General features: G+C 51.9%; 1 protein-coding gene across 2 annotated transcripts in view; it reads right to left on the bottom strand.

Moving 5' to 3' along the window:
* ADCK1 (aarF domain containing kinase 1) overlaps positions 1–21,479 on the bottom strand; it is a 137,445-nt gene that overhangs the window by 40,780 nt on the left and 75,186 nt on the right. For both annotated transcript variants that reach the window (XM_004010823.5, XM_027972086.2), the window contains one exon: positions 1,618–1,776. In XM_004010823.5, coding sequence (XP_004010872.1) covers positions 1,618–1,776 — 159 coding nt within the window. The remainder of the gene's footprint in view (positions 1–1,617; positions 1,777–21,479) is intronic.

Here is a 21,479-nt window from a genome sequence, read left to right as displayed (position 1 = left end):
ATTCCATCCCCGGTGAACTGCATGTTCTGTTCTAAACTCCCTCTGACGTGCCTAGAGCAAGTTATTTTTCCCCAGCTGAACTCAGACTGATACACGTGGTTAACGGCCCCTAAGTTTAATCATGGAAGCCAGAAACATACGATTTGTTTCCATTCTCATCCATACCGATATCTTCCCTCAAGCCACGTGAACCAAGCTAGCCACAAAGTCCTGATGCTCCCACCCCGTGAATCCACGCCTCTCCTCCGCCCCCATGACGCTGCTTTGGTTCACACCACTGCTCTCTCAGAGCGGTGCAGCAGCCCCTCAGTTAAGTCTCCCTGGCTGCAGTCTTCCTGCCTCCCCAAACATCCTCCAGACTGTTAACACACTTTTATTTCTAAGGCATGTCTGATCACGATGTTTCCCTGATTTAAATTCTTAAATGGTTCCCCACTGACTGCAGGGGAAAATCAGATCTGCTTGGTTCCCCAGTAAACGCGTACTTACTATGTGCTCCACCCTGTACTTGAGCCTGGAACCCAAGGACCTCTGTGTTCCATCCTGCCTACCTTCCCAGCCTCACCTGCACCCACGCCCAGCTCGAACCATCTGAACCAGCTGACACTCTCCACGTGCACCCTGCTCCCCTAAGACTCAAGACCTTCGGATGGGTCACCCTTCCGCTGTCCAGTGGTCTCATGGGCGCCTCGGTGAAGCCCCTCTGACGCCCCCGTCAGTCCAGGCTCCACGGCACCTTGTCAACACCCCTCAGATGGAGCTCACAGTCGAGGACTGTTTGTGTTCAGGCCTCCACTAAAGGGGTGGGGGGGCGGGCTCTCCGAGGATGAAGAGGCAGGTCACTCACTCGTGTGTCCTATGCACCTGTCAGGTTTAGTCAAAGAGAGCTGAAAGGATAAACTAAGTGTCCAAAGTGAGGACAGGGAACCAAGGAAAGGGAAATCAAGGAGGGGAACATGCTGGCAGGGTTAGCAGGCTGCGGACCTCCCTGCGGCTGCTGGCTATGGCCCAAGCCTTGGCCACTTACCCTTTCCCCTTGCTCGAGGCAGGGAGCTAGAAAAGTCCAGAAGCACAGGATCCGCTAGAGCTGTCTCAGGGCCAGTTTAGGGCACACGCGTTCGCTCACGCAGAACAAATATCAGAGAAGCAAACGAGCTCTCTGCATAAACATTTCTATGTGATCTCCGTGTCATGTTCAAACTCCTTGGCTGACCACATGCTCCCGTTCGTTATAATAGACCAGATTAGGATGTAGCTTTTTCTACCCCCAAGGAAATTACTTATTTGGGTCACCTCGTTTCTACAACATTCCCCCCCACTACCAGGTCTCCTTGGCCCCAGCAGTTGCCCACATGTTCTGAGACCATCCACAGACAATTCCCAGGAAAGAATCCAAACAATTCCCAGGAATGAATCAAAAATCGGCCAACCCAGCCTTGGGTCCCCGGGTCACAGTGTTGCCATGACACCTTTGTGATCTCAAGCTCTCCTCTCTCACTCTGTGATTCAGAGGCCCACACTCCGCCCCACAGGCCTTCCGCCAGTTTCACTGGGGCTGCCCAGATCCCAGGGGAACATTGAATGAGGATGAAGGGAGGGGAGGAGGAAGGCTCTCACCTCCATCAGAAGAATGTCCTTCGAGCTCTGAGCCTGCACCTTCGGGTGCTGGACCTTCACGGCCACCGTCCGCCCGTCACGCAGCACGGCCTTGTGGACCTGGGCCAGGGAGGCCGCTCCCAGAGGGGTGTCGTCAAAGCTCAGGAACAAATCATGAATCTGTCAAGAGAGGAGAAGAGAAGAGAGGACAGGGCAGTTACAAGGACTCAACTCACTTAGACGGGCGGAAGGAGGATGGGCCAGGGCCTCCGCCAGCGGTGGCAAATGCCTCCATGACAGACTTCTCCTCTCTCAGCTGCTTTGCCTGGGTCCTTTGCAGCCATGGAAATTCACATACACCTGTTCTCACTCAGGAAGTGAGACAGAAAACACATGTGGAGGACATGACTCACCTGTGCTTGGAAACCCAGCTCATCTCTACTTAAAGCCAAAAAAGGGCCATCTAGAATGTCCAAGATTATGCATCTTCCATCCATTTAATCACCTACCATTGGCCCTCCAGGGGCTTCCCTGGTGGCTCAAACAGTAAAGAATCTGCCTGCAAGGCAGGAGACCCAGGTTCGATCCCTGGGTCAGGAAGATCCCCTGGAGAAGGGAATGGCCACCCATCCCAGGATTCTTGCCTGGAGAATCCCATGGACAGAGGAGCCTGGTGGACTATCGTCCACGGGGCTGCAAAGAGTCGGACACGACTGAGCAATGAACACTTGCACCATGTGTGCCTCCCAGGCTCTCACATATGGACACACTCAAAAGTCAGCAGAACCTGGGCCCAGGGCAGCTCAAGACAGGGCATCAGATGGAAGATGCTTCAACCCCGCCAACTTGGAAAGCTCAAAGACGCGTGGGCTGCAGGCTCCAAAACCAGCAACGACCACTTGTTGCTGTCTGAGCCTCAATGCAGGTCCCAGAGTTCACTCCTGACCCAGGCCCCTGGCAGAGTTCCCAGGCTGCAGACCAGAGTCGGGCTTTTGGTATTCACGGGTGATGCCATGCCAGGCATCCTGGGCAATCCTCGTCCTCTGTGCCTCACTTGCTCTACGAATCAGACCGTATACCCCGTGCTCTTTAATCTCCTCTTCCCTTCTTCCTGGACTTACCTGGTGGCTCGGACGGTAAAGCGTCTGCCTATAATGTGGGAGACCTGGGTTCAATCCCTAGGTCAGGAAGATCCCCTGGAGAAGGAAATGGCAACCCACTCCAATGTTCTTGCCTGGAAAATCCCATGAACGGAGGAGCCTGGTAGGCTTACAGTTCATGAGGTTGCAAAGAGTCGGACAGGACTATGCAACTTCACTTTCCCTTCTTCCTTCCCCCTGTTTCCCTCTTAGAAATGCCATCCCAGTTCTCCTGAAGCAGAAGGTCGTTCTGACTTGAGTGGTTATCAGCTAAACAGTCTAGAGAGGAATACTCTCCCAGATGGGAAGGAGGGCCCCAAAAGCTTCTTGCAGAATTTCCCCAGGGCAGAAATCTTCATCCCCTCCATTTCTTGGGTCCCCTGGACAGCCTCACAATTCTGGAAAAGCCAGACATTCACATGCACACATGCACACACTCCTGTATGCACATCTCACACACCTCCCCTCCTCCTCATGCCAGGCTCTCACGCCGAGGTCGATGCAGCTCCCAGCCCCCACTGCCTCGCTTTGCCCTCCTTCTGCAGTGGCCTCTCCATGCTGCCCCCCAGCCCCTCGCCTCTGCTTGGACTTCGGAGGTTCATAGGACCCACAGCCTCCCCCACCCTATCCCTCCGTTTGCTAGGCTGCACCATCACTCCACTAATCTCCTCTCATAAATCACTCCCTCCAGTCCTGTCATCATTGTTGTAGCTTTCCCTGACTCCATGCCATTTGTCAATATCCTGCGGGGGCCAAAGGTCCAGGCAAACGCGGGAGGGGGCTCCCCTTTTCTGTCACAGGCAATGCGTCCAGACTGGCTTCCCGTCCCCCACCTTCCTCACTTGTGCCTCTCCTTAGCACCCCCTTCCCCAACCACGCAACCTTTTTCCCTCCCTTGGGAGTTCTGGGCTCCCTGAGGACCAGCTCCTCCCCACATCGTCACCCTGAATCACCCAGGGTCTCTCCACACAAGAACCCATTATCCTGGGCCTGGGCGTAGACTAAGAACGACGGGACCACCCGCCCTCCATACCGCATCAGGACACCAGCTCCAAACAGGCAGTGATTTTCTTTTCTGTTTTGTTCGCTGCTGACTTCCTTGCACTTAGAACAGGACTGGAACTAGTAGGTGCTAAACAAGTATTTGTTGAAGGATCGAATCCACTATTCTGTTGGAGAGGGGTTGAATCAACTCTTTCCTCTTTTTGAAATGGCTGGACCACCCCACTCCCACAGCCCTCCTACTCCAAAGGCCTCACACGTGTAAAAGCATGTGTCGGGAGTAGGATTTACCTGGGGGCACCCCACCTGTTTCTCCAGGGTGGGTGTGAGCCCCTGGCCTGCTGAGTCAGAACCCTGGGGACCACGGGCCATCCTGATTAGATCAGAGGTGGACACATGACCCAACTGGTCCAATCAGACTCAATTGTTCTGTTTGACCGGTAGAAGAGCTTTTCTTTCTTGCTGTTCAACCCGAAGCTGAAAACTGAACTTGAAGTCTGGAGCTACCAGGGGTCACACAGTAGAAACAAAGAGGAGAGCTGAGCCTAGAAAGAGTGAGTCCCGGTCACACTGGTCCTAGCCACGCCTCGGTGCCCACCCCATAATATCTTTTTTTTTTCTTTTGCTGAAGGCAGTGTGAGTTGTTTTCTGTCACACACAACTAAAGGGGCTCTGACTGACGCAGTGTGCACTCAGGCCCCAGCTGGAATAGATGAAAGAAACCTGGGCATGGTGCCCAGTGCCCCCCAAGAGGCTCTGTGCATGTGAGCTCCATCCCCTCCCCACCCTCTTGCTGGGACTGAGATCCAGAAACAGAGGGTGGGATTTCAGCAACGCTCCCGTCCGTTACATAACGGCAACCACACCACTTCCTAGGATGCCCTCTGGTAATTCCTGAAGGGAGCACCAAGGAGAAGGCTTTTCTGGGGGGGGGAAAAAAAAAAAGCTGTGAACTCAGACCCTCACCTCTGGCAGCTAGACTGGGCCAATCTCCCCACTACAAAGAGGTCTTGGGGGTCATCCGAGCCTACTCCCACCCCAAGCCTCTGCCTGGCTCCCTGGGAACATTTTGCTCTTGCTCTGGGAAGGACAACCAGTCTTCGAATCCATGTCATTGCAGGGACATTGCAGAGTCACTGCAACCGAAGGCTGACATGGCATCCCTAGGGCTGTGTGTCCACAAGAGCCGCCAGGAGCGGGGAGGGGGCAGGGGGAGGGGGAGGGGGAGCCGGCCAGGGCAAGCAGAGCCTAGCCTCCGGCTAAGAGGAAGGCTGATCTCCCACAGGCCCTGGAAATGGGGAGGGGGGCCTTCTACAATCCCCTGCTCCGGCCAGGGGCTGGAATGGGGGGCGATCCCAGGACCACCTAAGCCCAGGTGCCAATTCGGCACCCTGAACAAGGCTGAGCTGTGAGGACTTGCTCAAATCCCCCACTTGACCAGCGGAAGCAAACAGAGGCGAGGGAAGTAAGAGTGCACCAGTCACGGAGCACAGGGAACCTGCTGGACAGATAGCCCATCCCACCCAGCACATCCCGGAGCCCCTGGGGCCACCCTTCCCCTCGATCAGTAATCACACACCCACACCCCACTGTGGTTAAACACACACACACACACACACACACTAACTGATTGCTAGTGAATGTTCCTAGCTGGCTTATAAAAAAAGGTAATTAAAGATTGGTGCTACAGCCTGTAATTAAATATGAATAAAGTATCTCTAAATGGAACCTTGATTCAAAGTGTTCACTGAAAGTACTTTATGCTGATAGAGAATAAGGAAAAACAGACCCTGTCCTGAAAGCAGAATTATACCCCCCATGCAGCTGAAACAAACGCCACCCCCCTCCAATCAGGCCTCATCCCCCCAGCCCTTTCAGCAGAAAACCATTAGCAGAAACAAACTGCAGCATTTGCAGCAATTAGATTCAAGCAGGGCCCTCAGCTGCCTCCAGTCACTCGCAGGAACCTGTCTCCCTTTCTAAGGCTTCCTTTCCCCTGTGCTCTCATTTCTTCCCCTCTGGGTCTGGCGGCAAAATCAATTAAGTAAAACAACTACATTTTAAAATGACTAGTTATGTGCTTTTTAATTACTGTCGGCCCATGATTCAAATATATCGATGTCCCTGTCTGGAAAAGGAAAAATAATCAGAAAGAAAGTTGCTCTAGCTTTGTATGATGTGTGTGCGCGTGCGTGCGTGCGTGTGTGTGTGTGTGTGTGTGTGTGTGTGTGTGTGTGTGTGTGTTGGGGAGTTTATGGACATCAGAAAGGCCAGAAAAAACATGTCACCCCTAGGGGGTTAGCTGACCAGAGGCTCAGGTTAAGACTTTGTAACACGAATATATGAGACGCTGCTGCTGCTGCTGCTAAGTTGCTTCAGTCGTGTCTGACCCTGTGTGACCCCATAGACAGCAGCCCACCAGGCTCCCCCATCCCTGGGATTTTCCAGGCAAGAACACTGGAGTGGGTTGCCATTTCCTTCTCTGATGCATGAAAGTGAAAAGTGAAAGTCGTGTCCAACTCTTAGCGACCCCGTGGACTGCAGCCTACTGGTAGGCTGGCTCCTCTGTCCATGGGATTTTCCAGGCAAGAGTACTGGAGTGGGGTGCTATAGCCTTCTCTGACATGAAATGATGGATGTTAACTAAATTTATTGCTGTAATCATTTCACAATATATGTAAGTCAAACCATCACGCTGTACACCTTAAACTATACAGTAAGGAGTATCAATTACATCTCAATAAAACTGGAAGGAAAAAGATGTCAACTGGCTTCAGCTGAGGTCCAGGAATCGAGAGACCACATGCATGATACCCCAGTCCAGGGCAGAGTGACTCCCAAGAACATCAGCCGGGAGGAGTCCCACGAAGCCAGGTTACCGGGCAATGTTTCCAAAATGCCACACTGAGGAGCCAAGTGCTGGCCAGGTCCTCATTCAGCCCAAAATAAGGAGGCAGGAAGTCAGGATCTTTGGAGAAGCCTCAATAATGATCCCTGGGGAGAGTTCCACTTGAGTCTCTCAGCCAGCCCCACCAGAGCCTACAGCCAGGCAGTCTCGTGAGGCCTGGAGCATCAATCACAGGGTGGGGAATGTCCTAGATCTTCCAGGATGGTCCAGTAGAAAATATCCTCTCCTGTTGCCCCCACACTCATTCACCTCAGACCTCTTCTGGATTCAGAAACGACATCCCCATATGATAAAGCTAACAAATCGAACAGACCCTGAATGGGCCAGCTCTAGAAAGAAGCAAATCCAGGCCTTGATGCCGGGGCCAGGCAGTTCCCAGTGAGGAGCCAGGACGACTGCCCGGGGCACCTGAGCGGGTTACCATGGCATCGGCAGCAAACGACATCTGGCTCTTGCGGTCTTGAGATGGCCCACCCCACACCTGGCTGGGTGCCAGCAGCTTTGGCTGCTGCCTGATGGGGAGGACAAGTCCCCGTGCTAATGAAGTGGCAGGAATGAACAGTACCCACCCCAGCCTGAGGCAGACAGCAGAGCTCTAGCTGGCTAGACTCTGCAAAACACTCTCCAAGCCTGCCTTGGATAGGAAATCCATTCCCCCCTCTGGGCAGCATTCCCCAGGAGCCTGCCCCCAGAATCCCTACATCTCAGAGTTGCCCCATCAACTGCTGTCCCAGTTGCTGCAATTCCTGCCCCTTGAGTAGGGGCTGGACTTAGTGATCATCACTCCTAACAAAGAGCACGTAGAGGAAAGGACACTGTCCAGTTTCCAACTGTCACCGTGACGTCCTCCTTGCTTTCTCTCTTGGAACACTTGCCTGGGGGAAAGCAAGCTGCATGTCACGAGGTCCCTCAAGCAATCTGTGGAGAGGCCCACGTGGTAAGGAACCGAGGCCTCCTGCCGACCATGGGCCGTCGTGAAGGCAGCTCCTCCCTCCCTACTCAGGCCTTCCGATGCCTGCACCCCAGCTGACATCCTGACGAGAACCTCATGAAGAGCCGAAGCCATCCAGTGAGCCGCCCCGAAGTTCCTGACCCACAGAGACCTTAAAACATCAGATGCCTGTTGTTTTAAGGCACTAAGTTTAGGGGTGATTTGTTATGCAGCAGTAGCTGATTAATGGACCCCGAGCACACCCTGCCAGATATCACTAATCAATCACAGCTTCACTCCTGCTGGGCCCAGAAGATGCCTCAAAAGCTCTCAACCCTGAGCTCCAGGCAGCCACTACCAACTGACCAGAGTTAGCATATGAGATGAAACCAATCTGCCATTCCTTAGCCTAAGACAGAGGGTGAGGCAGTTGGATGGCATCATTGACTCAATGCATACAAGGTGGAGGAAACTCTGGGAGATGGTGGAGGACAAGGAAGCCTGGCGAGCTGCAGTCCATGGGGTCGCAAAGAGCTGGACGCGACGGAGCAACTGAACAGCAAGCCTAAGCCAATCAGTCAACAGATACACACATGACAGAAACCCAGGTAGGAACATGGACCAACACAACAGGCAGTCCCGAGCCATGAGGGGACCTTGGTCCAACAGAATATCCTACTGGAAGGAGGCGACAGCCTCTGAAAAACACACCTGCATTCCAGCAGGACCTGCTGGAGAGGGTGCCCCCTTCCCACTGTGCTTCACCCAACCCCAAAGGGACCTTCCTGTAAGGAAAGCAGAGGGGACCTCCAACACCACCATACAGACCCTGGGGGGCCAGGGGAGAGGACAGGGCATCCAAGTGTCTCTCCATCTGCCCACTCAACAGCTGCCCTGCCTCAAGGTGGGGGCACCCCCATCTGCAGCTGCCCACTCAGAACAATTTGTTATAACAAAAATCACGTCAACAATAACAGCTCAAGGACACCTAGATCCTTTCATGGAAGTTGTGTTCTCTCTGGGGTTCTAAAAGATCAAAGCGTCGGTTCTGCAGAGCTGTTACTTACTGCTACTGCCAAGCTGGGCCAACAGCAGAACTTGAGGCCCTTCTCAACAAGGGTCACCCGCAGAAATAACAAAACATCATTCCTGTCGAAATTCTTGCAAGGAGGCTGGCACAACACTCAACTCTTACCCATTTGCTGAAGAGCCTCCAGGTACAGGGTAATCATCTATCGGGCTCTGCCAAGGGCATCACAGGTCAGACTAAGCTTCTTTTCTCCTGCAGGATGGTGATAAGTAGCTGACCGAAAGAGAAGCAAGAAGCCAGGGGCAGCCACACCCTAGGAGAGCCATGGTGTGTTCCCTAGGAATGCCCACCTGCTGGCCAGGACAGTCAGATCCAAGAGGCAGCAAGGCATAGCGATTCCAATACAAGATCAGGGTCAAACTGCCCTGACTCAAATTCTGGCTCCAAGGTGCATCAGCTTGGGCAGTGATATAACCCCTCGGTGCCTCAGCTTTCTCATCTGTAAAATGGGAATTTTGGTACCTACCTCATAGTATTGTATGAAACATCATACATAAAGAGTCTAGGATAGAGCCAAAGAAGACCCCCCAATAATGGTAGCAAGAATAGTGGGTACCCCATCTGAAGTCTCCATGAAGAGCACATGGTCTAATGAAAAGGGCATTGGAACAAGGAGGCTGTCACGTCAGCTCTGTGAGTGAGTGAAAGCCACCATCCTCTTTCACCTGAAGACTCCTAACTGGTCTACCCATTCGTGTTCCTTTCTCTGCCAAGCCCTCTTCCACATACAGCTCAGGTGAGTTTTTCTAAACATAAGCTGATCATGTCACGTCTCCTTGCTTCTACCACATCACCAGCTTCCCAGGATCAAGATCCTTAGCACGACCCACAGGGGCTGACCTTGCCTACCTCTCCTGCCCCTTCTCCTCCTTCTGGCCCTCTCCAGCTCTCTCTGCACTGAACAGAAGGCCTCTTCTGATGACCAGTGCACTCCCTCCCTGCCCACTGCAGGGCCTTTGCGCGTGCCATCCTCTCTGCCTAGAAGGAATGAATAGGAATTCCTCCTCGAGGGAATTCCTACTCATCCTTCAAATCACAGCTCGATGGTCACCTCTGCAGGGAAGCTGCCTCGTGTACAATCTCAGAGCTCACTGCCCTCCTCAACAGCCATCACAGAGTTGCACTTTGCCTCAGTTTATGTTTGCTGCGTCTCCCTCCTCCCGTCCAGATGACAGACTTCTGCTCCTGCTCAGCACTGCCGTCAAGACACCCGGCACACAGCTGGTGAATGAATGGAGGTGAGGTTTTAATGTCCCCATTCTCTTCCTGGCGAGGGGTCTCCGAGCCTTCCAGCTGATCCGGGGCAGCTAAAGTGGCTACAGTTCCCTCAAGGTGGCTGGGCACCTTGAGCGCTGCGGGTGAAGGGACTCTATGGAAATGTTGTGATAATAATGATTAATAAAAAACAGATAAACACCCAGTGTGGCTGGCCAGCCCCGGGAAGCCATCCATTAGATCTGTCTTTCATTAGCGGTTGGGGGGGAGGGTGCAGTCCAATCAGATCTCCTCAGTTTAAGCAAACCTTCTGTAAATTGTAGGCTGCAGGCGCTGACATTTGATAAATTATTCTTCATAATCCGCCATGGGCTGTCATAAATCTAATCTTTCAACGTTCCTCATCTTAATAACTTGTCCAGCCGCACAGGGTGGCAGGTCTATGTCTCTGCCTGTGATAGAGATCTCTGGGGTATCAAGACCAGAGATCCCAGGCAGTGCAGTGTGAAGTTGAGGACCACCCCCCTCCCATAGCCAGGGCAGGTATCCCATAGATGATCAGAGTGCAGAGATGATGAGTTGTCTGTGGAGATGAGAAGTGTCTGGGTGGGGATGGGGAGTGGAGGTGGGGTTTTAGGGCTGTGCCAAGTGTTCACATCCCATCACAGCACCCAGACACAGGAGGTGCCAGGAACTCAGACCCAAGATCCAGACAGGCTGAGCTCTACACCCCCTGCTGCAAGGCTGCCCATGTGAGGACTCACCACTTCTTCCTCGAACTCAACCTTGGCCAGAATAAGGGATGTCACAATATCTTTGCTCTGCGGGGGCTGAATGTTTAACCATGGGAAATTCCTAGTCTTTGCTGCTCTTATGTAATTCCCTACCCTCTCTTGAGGTTAGGTAGAGGAGATATCACCGCCCCCATTGCACACACAAGAACACAGCCCCTAAAGGTCACTCATTTGTTCATCCAACAAATGCTCACCGAATGACTGCCATGTGCAGGGCCCCTGGACTAGTCACTGGGGACCCGAAGGGGAGAGTGAGTCCTAACTGAGTATGGTCACCACCCCCTGGAGTCACTACTGGAACGTCAGGTCCAGTAGGGAGACAGGAATTAATTATGAAATCACAAAGAAACAGGAGCCTGTGCTCAGAGTGTTAAACCTGGGCTGGGAGAACTTCTTGGAGGAGGTGACAAAGAGCTGAGCTCTGAAGGATGAGGAGCCAGTTAATCAGCTGAAGAAAGGAAGCACGAGCCTTCTAGGCAGAGGGGCAGCCTGTGTGAACCATGAATAAGGGGAGTACATCATGGCAATAGGAGACAGCCAGAGACAGGAGGATCTTGGGGAAACCACACACAGTCCTGGCTGAGCCCAGCTACAGGAGCAGGGGTTAAGAACGCCAGCCACTGCCTGCTATTGTAGCCCGCAAGCAAAGAATACTCTTTCACATTTCAAGTGGAGAAGATGAAAAAATAATATTTCATGACATGTGCAAGTTACATGAAACTCAATTTCCACACCCATGAATAAAGTTTTATTGGGACCCAGCATGCCCATTCATTCCTTACTGTCTACGACCACTGTCATCCTGCAACTGAAGAGTTCAGTCAGTGCCACAGAGAGTATGTGGCCTGAAAAACCTAAGCTGTTTACCATCTGGCCCTGTGGTAGGCAGAAAAATGTCCCCCTCTAAAGACGGACGACTCACCAATGCAACGTTCATGATCGTGGGCAAACTTCTGAAGACGGACAGGGAGGGACAGGACATCAACCCTGGGATTTCTTTGGAAGGAATGATGCTAAAGCTGAAACTCCAGTACTTTGGCCACCTCATGCGAAGAGTTGACTCATTGGAAAAGACTCTGATGCTGGGAGGGATTGGGGCAGAAGGAGAAGGGGACGACCGAGGATGAGATGGCTAGACGGCATCAAGGACTCGATGGACGTGAGTCTGAGTGAACTCCGGGAGATGGTGATGGACAGGGAGGCCTGGCGTCCTGCGACTCATGGGGTCACAGAGTCGGACACGACTGAGTGACTGAACTGAGATGGGAAAGTGTCCTGAATTCCCATGTGGAACCAGTGCCATGGATATTAGGGTCCTTATGTTGATAAAAGGGAAGCAGAAGGGTCACTATTAGAGCTAAGATGTGAAAAGGAATGAGGTGAAAGGATGACAGAAAGTGAAATTTAGAGACCCTTCACTGCTGGCCATGTTCAGTTCAGTTCAGGTCACTCAGTCGTGTCCGACTCTTTGCGACCCCGTGAACTGCAGCACGCCAGGCCTCCCTATCCATCACCAACTCCTGGAGTCCATCCAAACCCATGTCCATCGAGTCAGTGATGCCATCCAACCATCTCATCCTCTGTCGTCCTCTTCTCCTCTTACCCTCAATCTTTCCCAGCAACAGGGTCTTTTCAAATGAGTCAGCTCTTTGCATCAGGTGGCCAAAGTATTGGAGTTTCAGCTTTAACATCAGTCCTTCCAATGAACACCAAGGACTGATCTCCTTTAGAATGGACTGGTTGGATCTCCTTGCAGTCCAAGGGACTCTCAAGAGCCTCCTCCAACACCACAGTTCAAAAACATCAATTCTTCGGTGCTCAGCTTTCTTTATAGTCCAACTCTCACATCCATATATGACCAGCTGTATAAGCTGGAGAAGACAAGGAAAGAGAGTCTTCCCTCAAGCTTCCAGACGGAATGCCAGCACCTTCATTTTAGGGCTTCTGACTTGGTCGGGAAGATGCCCTGGAGGAGGGCATGGCAACCCACTCCAGTATTCTTGCCTGGAGAATCCCATGGACAGGGGAGCTGGTGGGCTACAGTCCATAAGGTTGCAAAACGTCGGACACGACTGAAGTGACTTAGCATGACACACAGGACAGTAATATAATAAATGTATATTGTTTTAAGCTACTAAATCCGAGGTAATTTGTTATAGCAGCAATAGGAATCTAAAACAGGCCCTGAAATAGAGCTAGTGTAACACTCTCAGTGTATGTCAGTTTTTATTCTTCTTCCTGCATTTCCCAGGATAGAGGTGAGGCTAGAACACTGGAGACTGTGACAAAGAGCTGCACGGGCAGTGTGGGGAACCCAGGGCAAGTGCAAACCCTGAGATGTGGACCAGGAAGGGCCCATCATGACTTCCGGTTCTGGTGCACCAGGGGGCACCTAGAACCAGCCCCGTCCTCACCTGCTTTCCAGGGCAGGGCACTCTCTGCTCCCCCAGAGGCCTCCGACATTCCCTCCCAGCCCCCAGGCCAAACCATAATACCTGAATCAGCCTCTTCCCTTCCTCCCAAAGAGCCTCAGACCTCACACAGAAGCACCTGTCACCAGCTCATGCACCAGAGACAGGAAGAGCAGCGGGGGGCCTGAGAGACCCCTCATCATCATCATGCTGGTGCCACAGGAACTAGCAGCCCGAAGTAACAGCCCCTCCTTCTATAAAACCCGTTTTACACACACACACACACACACACACACACACACACACACACTCCTACAGCTCTCATCAGATCAGGGTGCTGACGACCTTTTTAAATATCTGGACACCAGGAACCTAGTGCTGGATCCCAGCCTCTCCAGGCTGAACCCCAAGTTGATGAGTCTCTCATGGACTCTCCAGCCTTCTCTGATCATCAGCTTTAAGGAGAGAGGGGGCCACTGTGCAAACCCAGCCCTGTAGGAAGACCCTTCCCCAAGCTGCTTGCAGGCTAACTTGCTAACTCACTTCCCTCACCATCCCCTTCAGCGCTGCAGTCAGAACCCTGGGCGTCCCTCTCCCTGGTGCCTCCCTGTTTGATTCATCCTGAGTCCTGTGGATTCAGCCTCCAAAGCACATCTGTTCACCCTTCATCCGAGCCACCATCACCTCTTGCCTGGATGACCTCGAGAGCCTGATAACTGGTCATCTGGTTCCACCCCGATCCCCAGCGAGCCTGCAGGCTGGGCTGGGCTTGTCTCTGCAGGGAGCCAGTGCCCCTGCCAACCTCAGATCTCCTGAACATGCCCGGTGCCTCTCTAGCCTCACCTTTTGGAGTGTCTCTCTGTCCAACCACTACACCCCCTTTTCTGGCCCCCAGACAGATCCACGCTCTGCCCCAGCCTGCCGCCTCTGTATTCTCTGTCCCGCCTCTCCACTAAGGTCCCTCTGGCTTTGGCTTCATCCTCACTTCCTCAGAAAGGCCACCCAGGCCCCCACACGAAGAGCACTACTCTTCTCTTGCGGCCTTTATCACAAGCGCCCCAATGGCTTTTCATTTTCCCTAATGCTTGCTTAGCATCTGCCATCCCCACAACTGGATCGCAAGAGCCCGTGACGGCAGCATGCTCACACACATGACACCCCGTGCCCCCACGACCGAGCTCGGTAAACATCTGCTGAGCCGATAAATGAACAAGCCAAAGATGGGCGAGGTCCTGGGAGGGAGGAAGGCTGCAGAGGGTCCACGCAGGAGCCCCAGCCCGTGGGCCAGCCACGCCACCCAACCCCAGTCCTGGAGGCCCCGGCCCACCGGTGCGGCTCGGATTCAAAGGTCTCCCCGGGGTCCTCAGCCCTGCCTCTGCCTGTCCGCTCAGGCTGTTCCACCTGCCCTCCAGGCCTGTCTGTGCGCGTTCCTTTTACAGCACTGAAGTCCTGCCCGTGTCTGTCCCCCTTCAGAAGCTGCCCTAATTCAGCCCTCCCTGCATCCCTATTTGTGGCCTCCAAGAACACCGAAAACTTGCCCAAACTTCAGAGAACTTCCTCTCGTCCTGTCTCAACCTCTTGTTAAGTTACATCTACAGCTCACTCTGTATCCAAAACACAAGCTCTTCTGAGACGTCACTTGCGCGATGTCAATAACTAGAGGAGAGCAGCCTACACAGCACCCTCCTCTGACTCCGCCCCGCCAGTTCCGCTGGGGAAAGTGTTTCGCCCTCCGAGTCCACGGGTCTAATCCCACCCCTGCCAGCAACCAGCAGTGTGACCTGAGGGAAGCTGCTTCACCTTCCCTGGATCTCAACGCCTCCTCGCTTGCAAAAGGAGGTGTCAGGGCATGTGATCCTTGATATCCTTCCCAATTCTGTGATCCTGGAACACTTACCTTCCAGCCACCACTCCCCTAACTGTGCCCCCCAGCTGCCTTCTACACACACACATACCTGCACACGTACACACTACATCCGCTTCTCCACCAGGAGTCAGCTTACCCTCTCTGGTCACACACACACACACACACACACACACACACACACACACACTCAGAGTCACTCCCAAGTGGCACAGGCAAGGCCCTTGAGGGGTCCTCCTTGAAGCAGAGCCCCTTTTGGGCAGAGATCACCAAGGGTGCCTGGTCTGGGACACAGGCTTGTTCCTAAAGCTCCATGAATAAAGAAGCAGGCACAGCTGGCCTATTCATAATCAGCATAAAAAATTGATTAGCCCTTTCCAGATTAAACATTATTGTTTCAACGAGGAACATAAATCAGGTGGACGTGGAGGGCTTGCCCCCCTCTGCTGCCGAAGAGCGGTGTCAGGTAGACGGCAAGCAGGGCCGGTGGGAGGAGAGGAGGGCCCCCACCTGCATGCACAGAGGGGCGGCTCCCTGTCCAGGGGGTAGCTGGAGAGGAGAGCCCGAGAGTGCCTAAACCCCGTCCCCAGGCTCCTCAGAGCACCTGCTGAGCTGTCACCTGCTGGGGCTAGCCTGGGGCTGAAGGCATAGGGGAGGACTGGAGTGACATCACAGGAGGGAGCTTGGCCCCCAGGGGCCAGACTGCATCTCAGAGGTCCAACAGCACGGCCTTTTTTTTTTTTTTTTTATTCATTTTAATTGGAGTCTAATTACTTTACAATATTGTAGTGGTTTTTGCCATACATTGGCATGAATCAGCCATGGGTATACATGTGTCCCCCATCCTGAACCCCCCTCCCACCTCCCTCCCCATCCCATCCCTCAGGGTCATCCCAGTGCACAGGCCCTGAGTGCCCTGTCTCATGCATCGAACCTGGACTGGCGATCTGTTTCACATATGGTAATATATGTGTTTCAATGCTGTTCTCTCAGATCATTCCACCCTTGCCTTCTCCCACAGAGCCCAACCAAGGAAACCAGAATTGAAAGAGACATGTGTACCCCAATGTTCATTGCAGCACTATTTACAATAGCTAGGACATGGAAGCAACCTAGATGTCCATCGGCAGATGAATGGATAAGGAAGCTGTGGTACATATATATACACAATGGAATATTACTCAGCTATTGAATGCATTTGAATCAGTTCTAATGAGGTGGATGAAACTGGAGCCTATTATACGGAGTGAAGTCAGAAAGAAAAACACCAATACATTATATTAACGCATATATATGGAATTTAGAAAGATAGTAACGATGACCCACTATGCAAGACAGCAAAAGAGACACAGACGTAAAGAACAGCAGGGCCTTGAACCAGCCCCTCTCCTCCCTGAAGCAGGCTGTGTAACTGAAGGGTGTGGGTCTCTGGAGTCAGACACTGCTAAGGTTCAGTCACCAGTCGAGCCACTGTCCTGCTGTGTGACCCTCAGTTAAGTTACGGAGCATCTCTGAATCTCAGTGTCCACACCTGGGAAACACGGGGAAAGGGATACCCCCCTCGCTGAGCTGCTGTGAAGACTAAATGAGACCCTGAGTATCTGGAAACCTCCAAACGTGCCGAGGAAGGAGAAAACAAGCCCTTCATCAATACTCAGTTCCTTGACCTGCCAGGGTTGCCCATCTGCCTGCCCCAGCTCCCACTCAGCAATGCAAGGAGAGGCCATCAAGCGACAGAATAGGAAACCTTGTGAAAAGCAGGGGCTCCTTACAGAGAACAAGGGAACTCAGGGGTTAGGAGCCTGGAGTCTTCAGTTGGTCCTGGCTTTTGCTCCTGACTCTGCCTGATACTCTCTGTGTGACCTCAGGCATGTAGCTCAGCCTCTCTGGTCTGGTTTGCTCCTCTGTGAAATGGGAATAACCGCACTTCCCCCTCAGAGGGCAGCTGTGAGGTTTGTTAAGAGGTGATGTCTGCAAACTGTGCAAGGGTCCCACACATTCCCTCTGGTCTTTGCTCTGGTTCTTGGCCTGACTGCCATTCTCCATATTTGCATCTGTGCCTGAGGACTCCACCTCCAAAGCCATAGGAATTAACAGCCCTCAGGAGTAGCCCTCACTTAGGAAGTTAGCTGGTATGTAAACACCCTGCCTTCTCCCTGGTTGTTGGGTGGGATAATTCTAAGGAGACTGTTTGGTACCATTTCCCAGTCTCCCCACAGAGTTAACCTTCATTCACCCACCGTGGCAGCTGGTTTAAGAGCACACAGCCACGGCTGCCTTCTCTGCCCTGGACCACATTCCCACTTCCCTACTGGGAGCACCTGCTGTTTGTTCTTGTTGCTTAATCGCTCAGTTGTGTCCAACCCTTCTGCGACCCCATGGACTATAGCCCACCAGGCTCGCCTGTCCATGGAATTCTCCAGGCAAGAATACTGGAGTGAGGTTGCCACCTCCTTCTCTAGGGGATCTTCCCGATCCAGGGATTGAACCTGCACTTCCTTCTTGACAGGTGGATTCTTTACCCCTAAACCACCTGGGAAGCCCAAGCATCTTAGCTTCCCCAAAACCACTTCCCCTGGAACCCATTTCTTGGAGTCATCTTCTGGGAGCCCCCAACCAGGATGAGCACCTCTCATGCCATTAGCACTGGGCCAAAGTTGGCATTTATGTTCTCTGTAGGATGGGGCAGAACCTGGGACTCCTCCGAACCACTGCTTCTACGCTGGCTATCACCAGTAAAGACAGTTGTCAGGCCCATATGGAGACAGAAACTACTGCGATCACATCCACCTTGCCCGTACCACCAATCCCAGCCCTGACAGATGCAAGTAGGGACCCACTTTCCACAGGAAGGGGACAAAAGGCCACAGTTTCATTCAAGGAGAAGATGAGGGCCCTGCAGTCCCTGCAGCAGCCCCAGAGGACATGGGGTGTCAGCTGTCCAGGCAGCTCCTTCAAGGGCAGAGACGATGGCACTCATCCTCTGGCCTGTAGCCATCTGACTCACTGTTCAGCTGAGGGCACTCGCTCGGAGCTGCAGGAGGATGGGATGGTGAGGGAAGAACGTGGCCCCGCCTCAGCCCCAGGAGACAGCTAAAAAAGGCTGGTGGCTCAGCAGTAAAGAATCCACCTACCAATGCAGGAGACACAGGTTCGATCCCTGGGTCAGGAAGATCCCCTGGAAAAGGGAATGGCAACCACTCCAGTATTCTTGCCTGGAGGATTCCATGGACAGAGGAGTCTGGTGGGCTACAGCCCGTGGGGTCGCAAGGAGTCAGACATGACTGAGCGATTAAACATCAGGGAGAGTTCACCTCTGCCAGATGTGAATGACGGACAGAGTCCCCTCCCCACCCCCTCCCAAGGTTCCTGCCTTGGGCCACTCCATCCATCTTGCACTGTTGACTGACTCTGCCTGAAATGTTTTTTTCATTAGTCATGGGAGCTTTCATAACACATGTGCATACGCATCCCCGCATGCACATGCGCTCACACATACACACACACACACACACACACACACTTAGCTGATTTGATGTAACATTACTCCTAAGAGCTGGAACCTGGGGCCACTCCCTGAAGCGTACATATCCAAGCCCACCCTAACACCTATTCTAATGCCCTCCAGGAACCAGCTCCTCTGCAGGGCTAGCAGCTAGAAGGCAGGAGGGGCAGGGCCTTAGGCAACAGAGTTCAAAACCTGCCTCCGCTTCCTTTAGCTTTGTGACTCTTGCTGTTTCTCAACCTCCTAGGGCCTCTGCGGCCTCATATGCAAAACTGGAATGGTAAAACCTTCCATCCTTGCAGGATGACTGTAAGGGTAAGAAACAAAACCGATAAAACATCCATCCAAGGGTGTACTGCATCAGTTCAGTTCAGTCACTCAATCGTGTCCGACTCTTTGCAACCCCACGAATCGCAGCATGCCAGGCCTCCCTGTCCATCACCAACTCCCGGAGTTCACTCAGACTCACGACCATTGAGTCAGTGATGCCATCCAGCCATCTCATCCTCTGTCGTCCCCTTCTCCTCCTGCCCCCAATCCCTCCCAGCATCAGAGTCTTTTCCAATGAGTCAACTCTTCGCATGAGGTGGCCAAAGTACTGGAGTTTCAGCTTTAGCATCATTCCTTCCAAAGAAATCCCAGGGTTGATCTCCTTCAGAATGGACTGGTTGGATCTCCTTGCAGTCCAAGGGACTCTCAAGAGTCTTCTCCAACATCACAGTTCAAAAGCATCAATTCTTCGGCGCTCAGCCTTCTTCACAGTCCAACTCTCACATCCATACATGATCACTGGAAAAACCAAAGCCTTGACTAGACAGACCTTAATCGGCAAAGTAATGTCTTTGCTTTTGAATATGCTGTCTAGGTTGGTCATAACTTTCCTTCCAAGGAGTAAGTGTCTTTTAATTTCATGGCTGCAGTCACCATCTGCAGTGATTTTGGAGCCCCAAAAAATAAAGTCTGACACTGTTTCCACTGTTTCCCATCTATTTCCCATGAAGTGATGGGACCAGAGGCCATGATCTCAATTTTCTGAATGTTGAGCTTTAAGCCAATTTTTTCACTCTCCACTTTCACTTTCATCAAGAGGCTTTTTAGTTCCTCTTCACTTTCTGCCATAAGGGTGATATCATCTGCATATCTGAGGTTATTGATATTTCTCCCGGCAATCTTGATTCCAGCTTGTGTTTCTTACAGTCCAGTGTTTCTCATGATGTACTCTACATAGAAGTTAAATAAGCAGGGTGACAATATACAGCCTTGACGTACTTCTTTTCCTATTTGGAACCAGTCTGTTGTTCCATATCCAGTTCTAACTGTTGCTTCCTGACCTGCGTACAGATTTCTCAAGAGGCAGGTCAGGTGGTCTGTATTCCCATCTCTCTCAGAATTTTCCACGGTTTATTGTGATCCACACAGTCAAAGGCTTTGGCATAGTCAATAAAGCAGAAAGAGATGTTTTTCTGGAACTCTCTTGCTTTTCCATGATCCAGTGGATGTTGGCAATTTGATCTCTGGTTTCTCTGCCTTTTCGAAAACCAGCTTGAACATCTGGAAGTTCATGGTTCGCATATTGCTGAACCCTGGCTTGGAGAATTTTGAGCATTCCTTTACTAGCGTGTGAGATGAGTGCAATGGTGCAGTAGTTTGAGCATTCTTTGGCATTGCCTTTCTTTGGGATTGGAATGAAAACTGACCTTTTCCAGTCCTGTGGCCACTGCTGAGTCTTCCAAATTTGCTGGCATATTGAATGCAGCACTTTCACAGCATCATCTTTCAGGATTTGAAACAGCTCAACTGGAATTCCATCACCTCCACTGGCTTTGTTCGTAGTGATGCTTTCTAAGGCCCACATGACTTCACATTCCAGGATGTCTGGCTCTAGATGAGTGATCACACCATCATGATTATCTGGGTCGTGAAGATCTTTTTGTACAGTTCTTCCGTGTATTCTTGCCACCTCTTCTTAATATCTTCTGCTTCTGTTAGGTCCATACCATTTCTGTCCTTTATCAAGCCCATCTTTGCATGAAATGTTCCCTTGGTATCTCTAAGTTTCTTGAAGAGATCTCTAGTCTTTCCCATTCTGTTGTTTTCCTCTATTTCTTTGCATTGATCGCTGAAGAAGGATTTCTTATCTCTTCTTGTTGTTCTTTGGAACTCTGCATTCAGATGCTTATATCTTTCCTTTTCTCATTTGTTTTTCGCCTCTCTTCTTTTCACAGATATTTGCATAGCAACCACCAAATACACAGAAACTACCATTATCATCTGCTGACATGAACATCTCTGGTTCTGTTGGTCTTCCCCTCTTCTTGATGCCTTTGTGTGCCTTGCCCCTTCCACCCAACCCCAACTGTATTGGGGTTTGAGTGGGGGCGGGGGGAGTGACATCTCACAGACCCACCACTTCTGACCACAGTGACTGGTCTGTACGGAACGGATGCTGTGTTTGCTTCCTAGGACTACCACACCAAATCACTACTGACTGGGGGTCTTAGAACAATACGAATGTATTGTTTCACGGTTCTGGGGACTAGAAGCCTGGAATCAAGGTGATGGCAGGCCTGCATTCCCTCTGCAGGTTCTAAGGGAGAATGCTTTCTTGCATCTTCTTGGTTTCTATTGGCATCCCACAATCTTCTGAGGCTCTCAGTTCATCATCATTACATCACTCAGATCTCTGCTCCCACTGTCTCATGGCCTTCTTAGAAGGACAAACCAGTCACTGCAGCCCACCTTAAGCCAGTATAAACTCATCTCAGGTTGCCTGCTTACATCTGCAAAATTCCATCTCAGTCTGAGGTTCCAGATAGACCTGAGCTGGGGAGGGGGATGATGAGGAACACTTTATTTTGTAAAGTGAAACTAGAAGGGGGCAGAGAGTCTCTCCTGGGGCCACAGCTGGGAAGAGGTGAGGCCAAGAGAGGCTGGTGGCCAGTGGTCATGGAGGGAACCATGAGTGAAGCTGACCTTCACTCATGAGGGTCATGAAGGTCACTCAGGAAGAAGTTGAGAGACAGA

Source organism: Ovis aries, chromosome 7, assembly GCF_016772045.2.
Source record: "Ovis aries strain OAR_USU_Benz2616 breed Rambouillet chromosome 7, ARS-UI_Ramb_v3.0, whole genome shotgun sequence".
Classification (NCBI taxonomy): Eukaryota; Metazoa; Chordata; class Mammalia; order Artiodactyla; family Bovidae; genus Ovis; species Ovis aries.
This window is presented reverse-complemented; position numbering and strand designations above follow the sequence as displayed.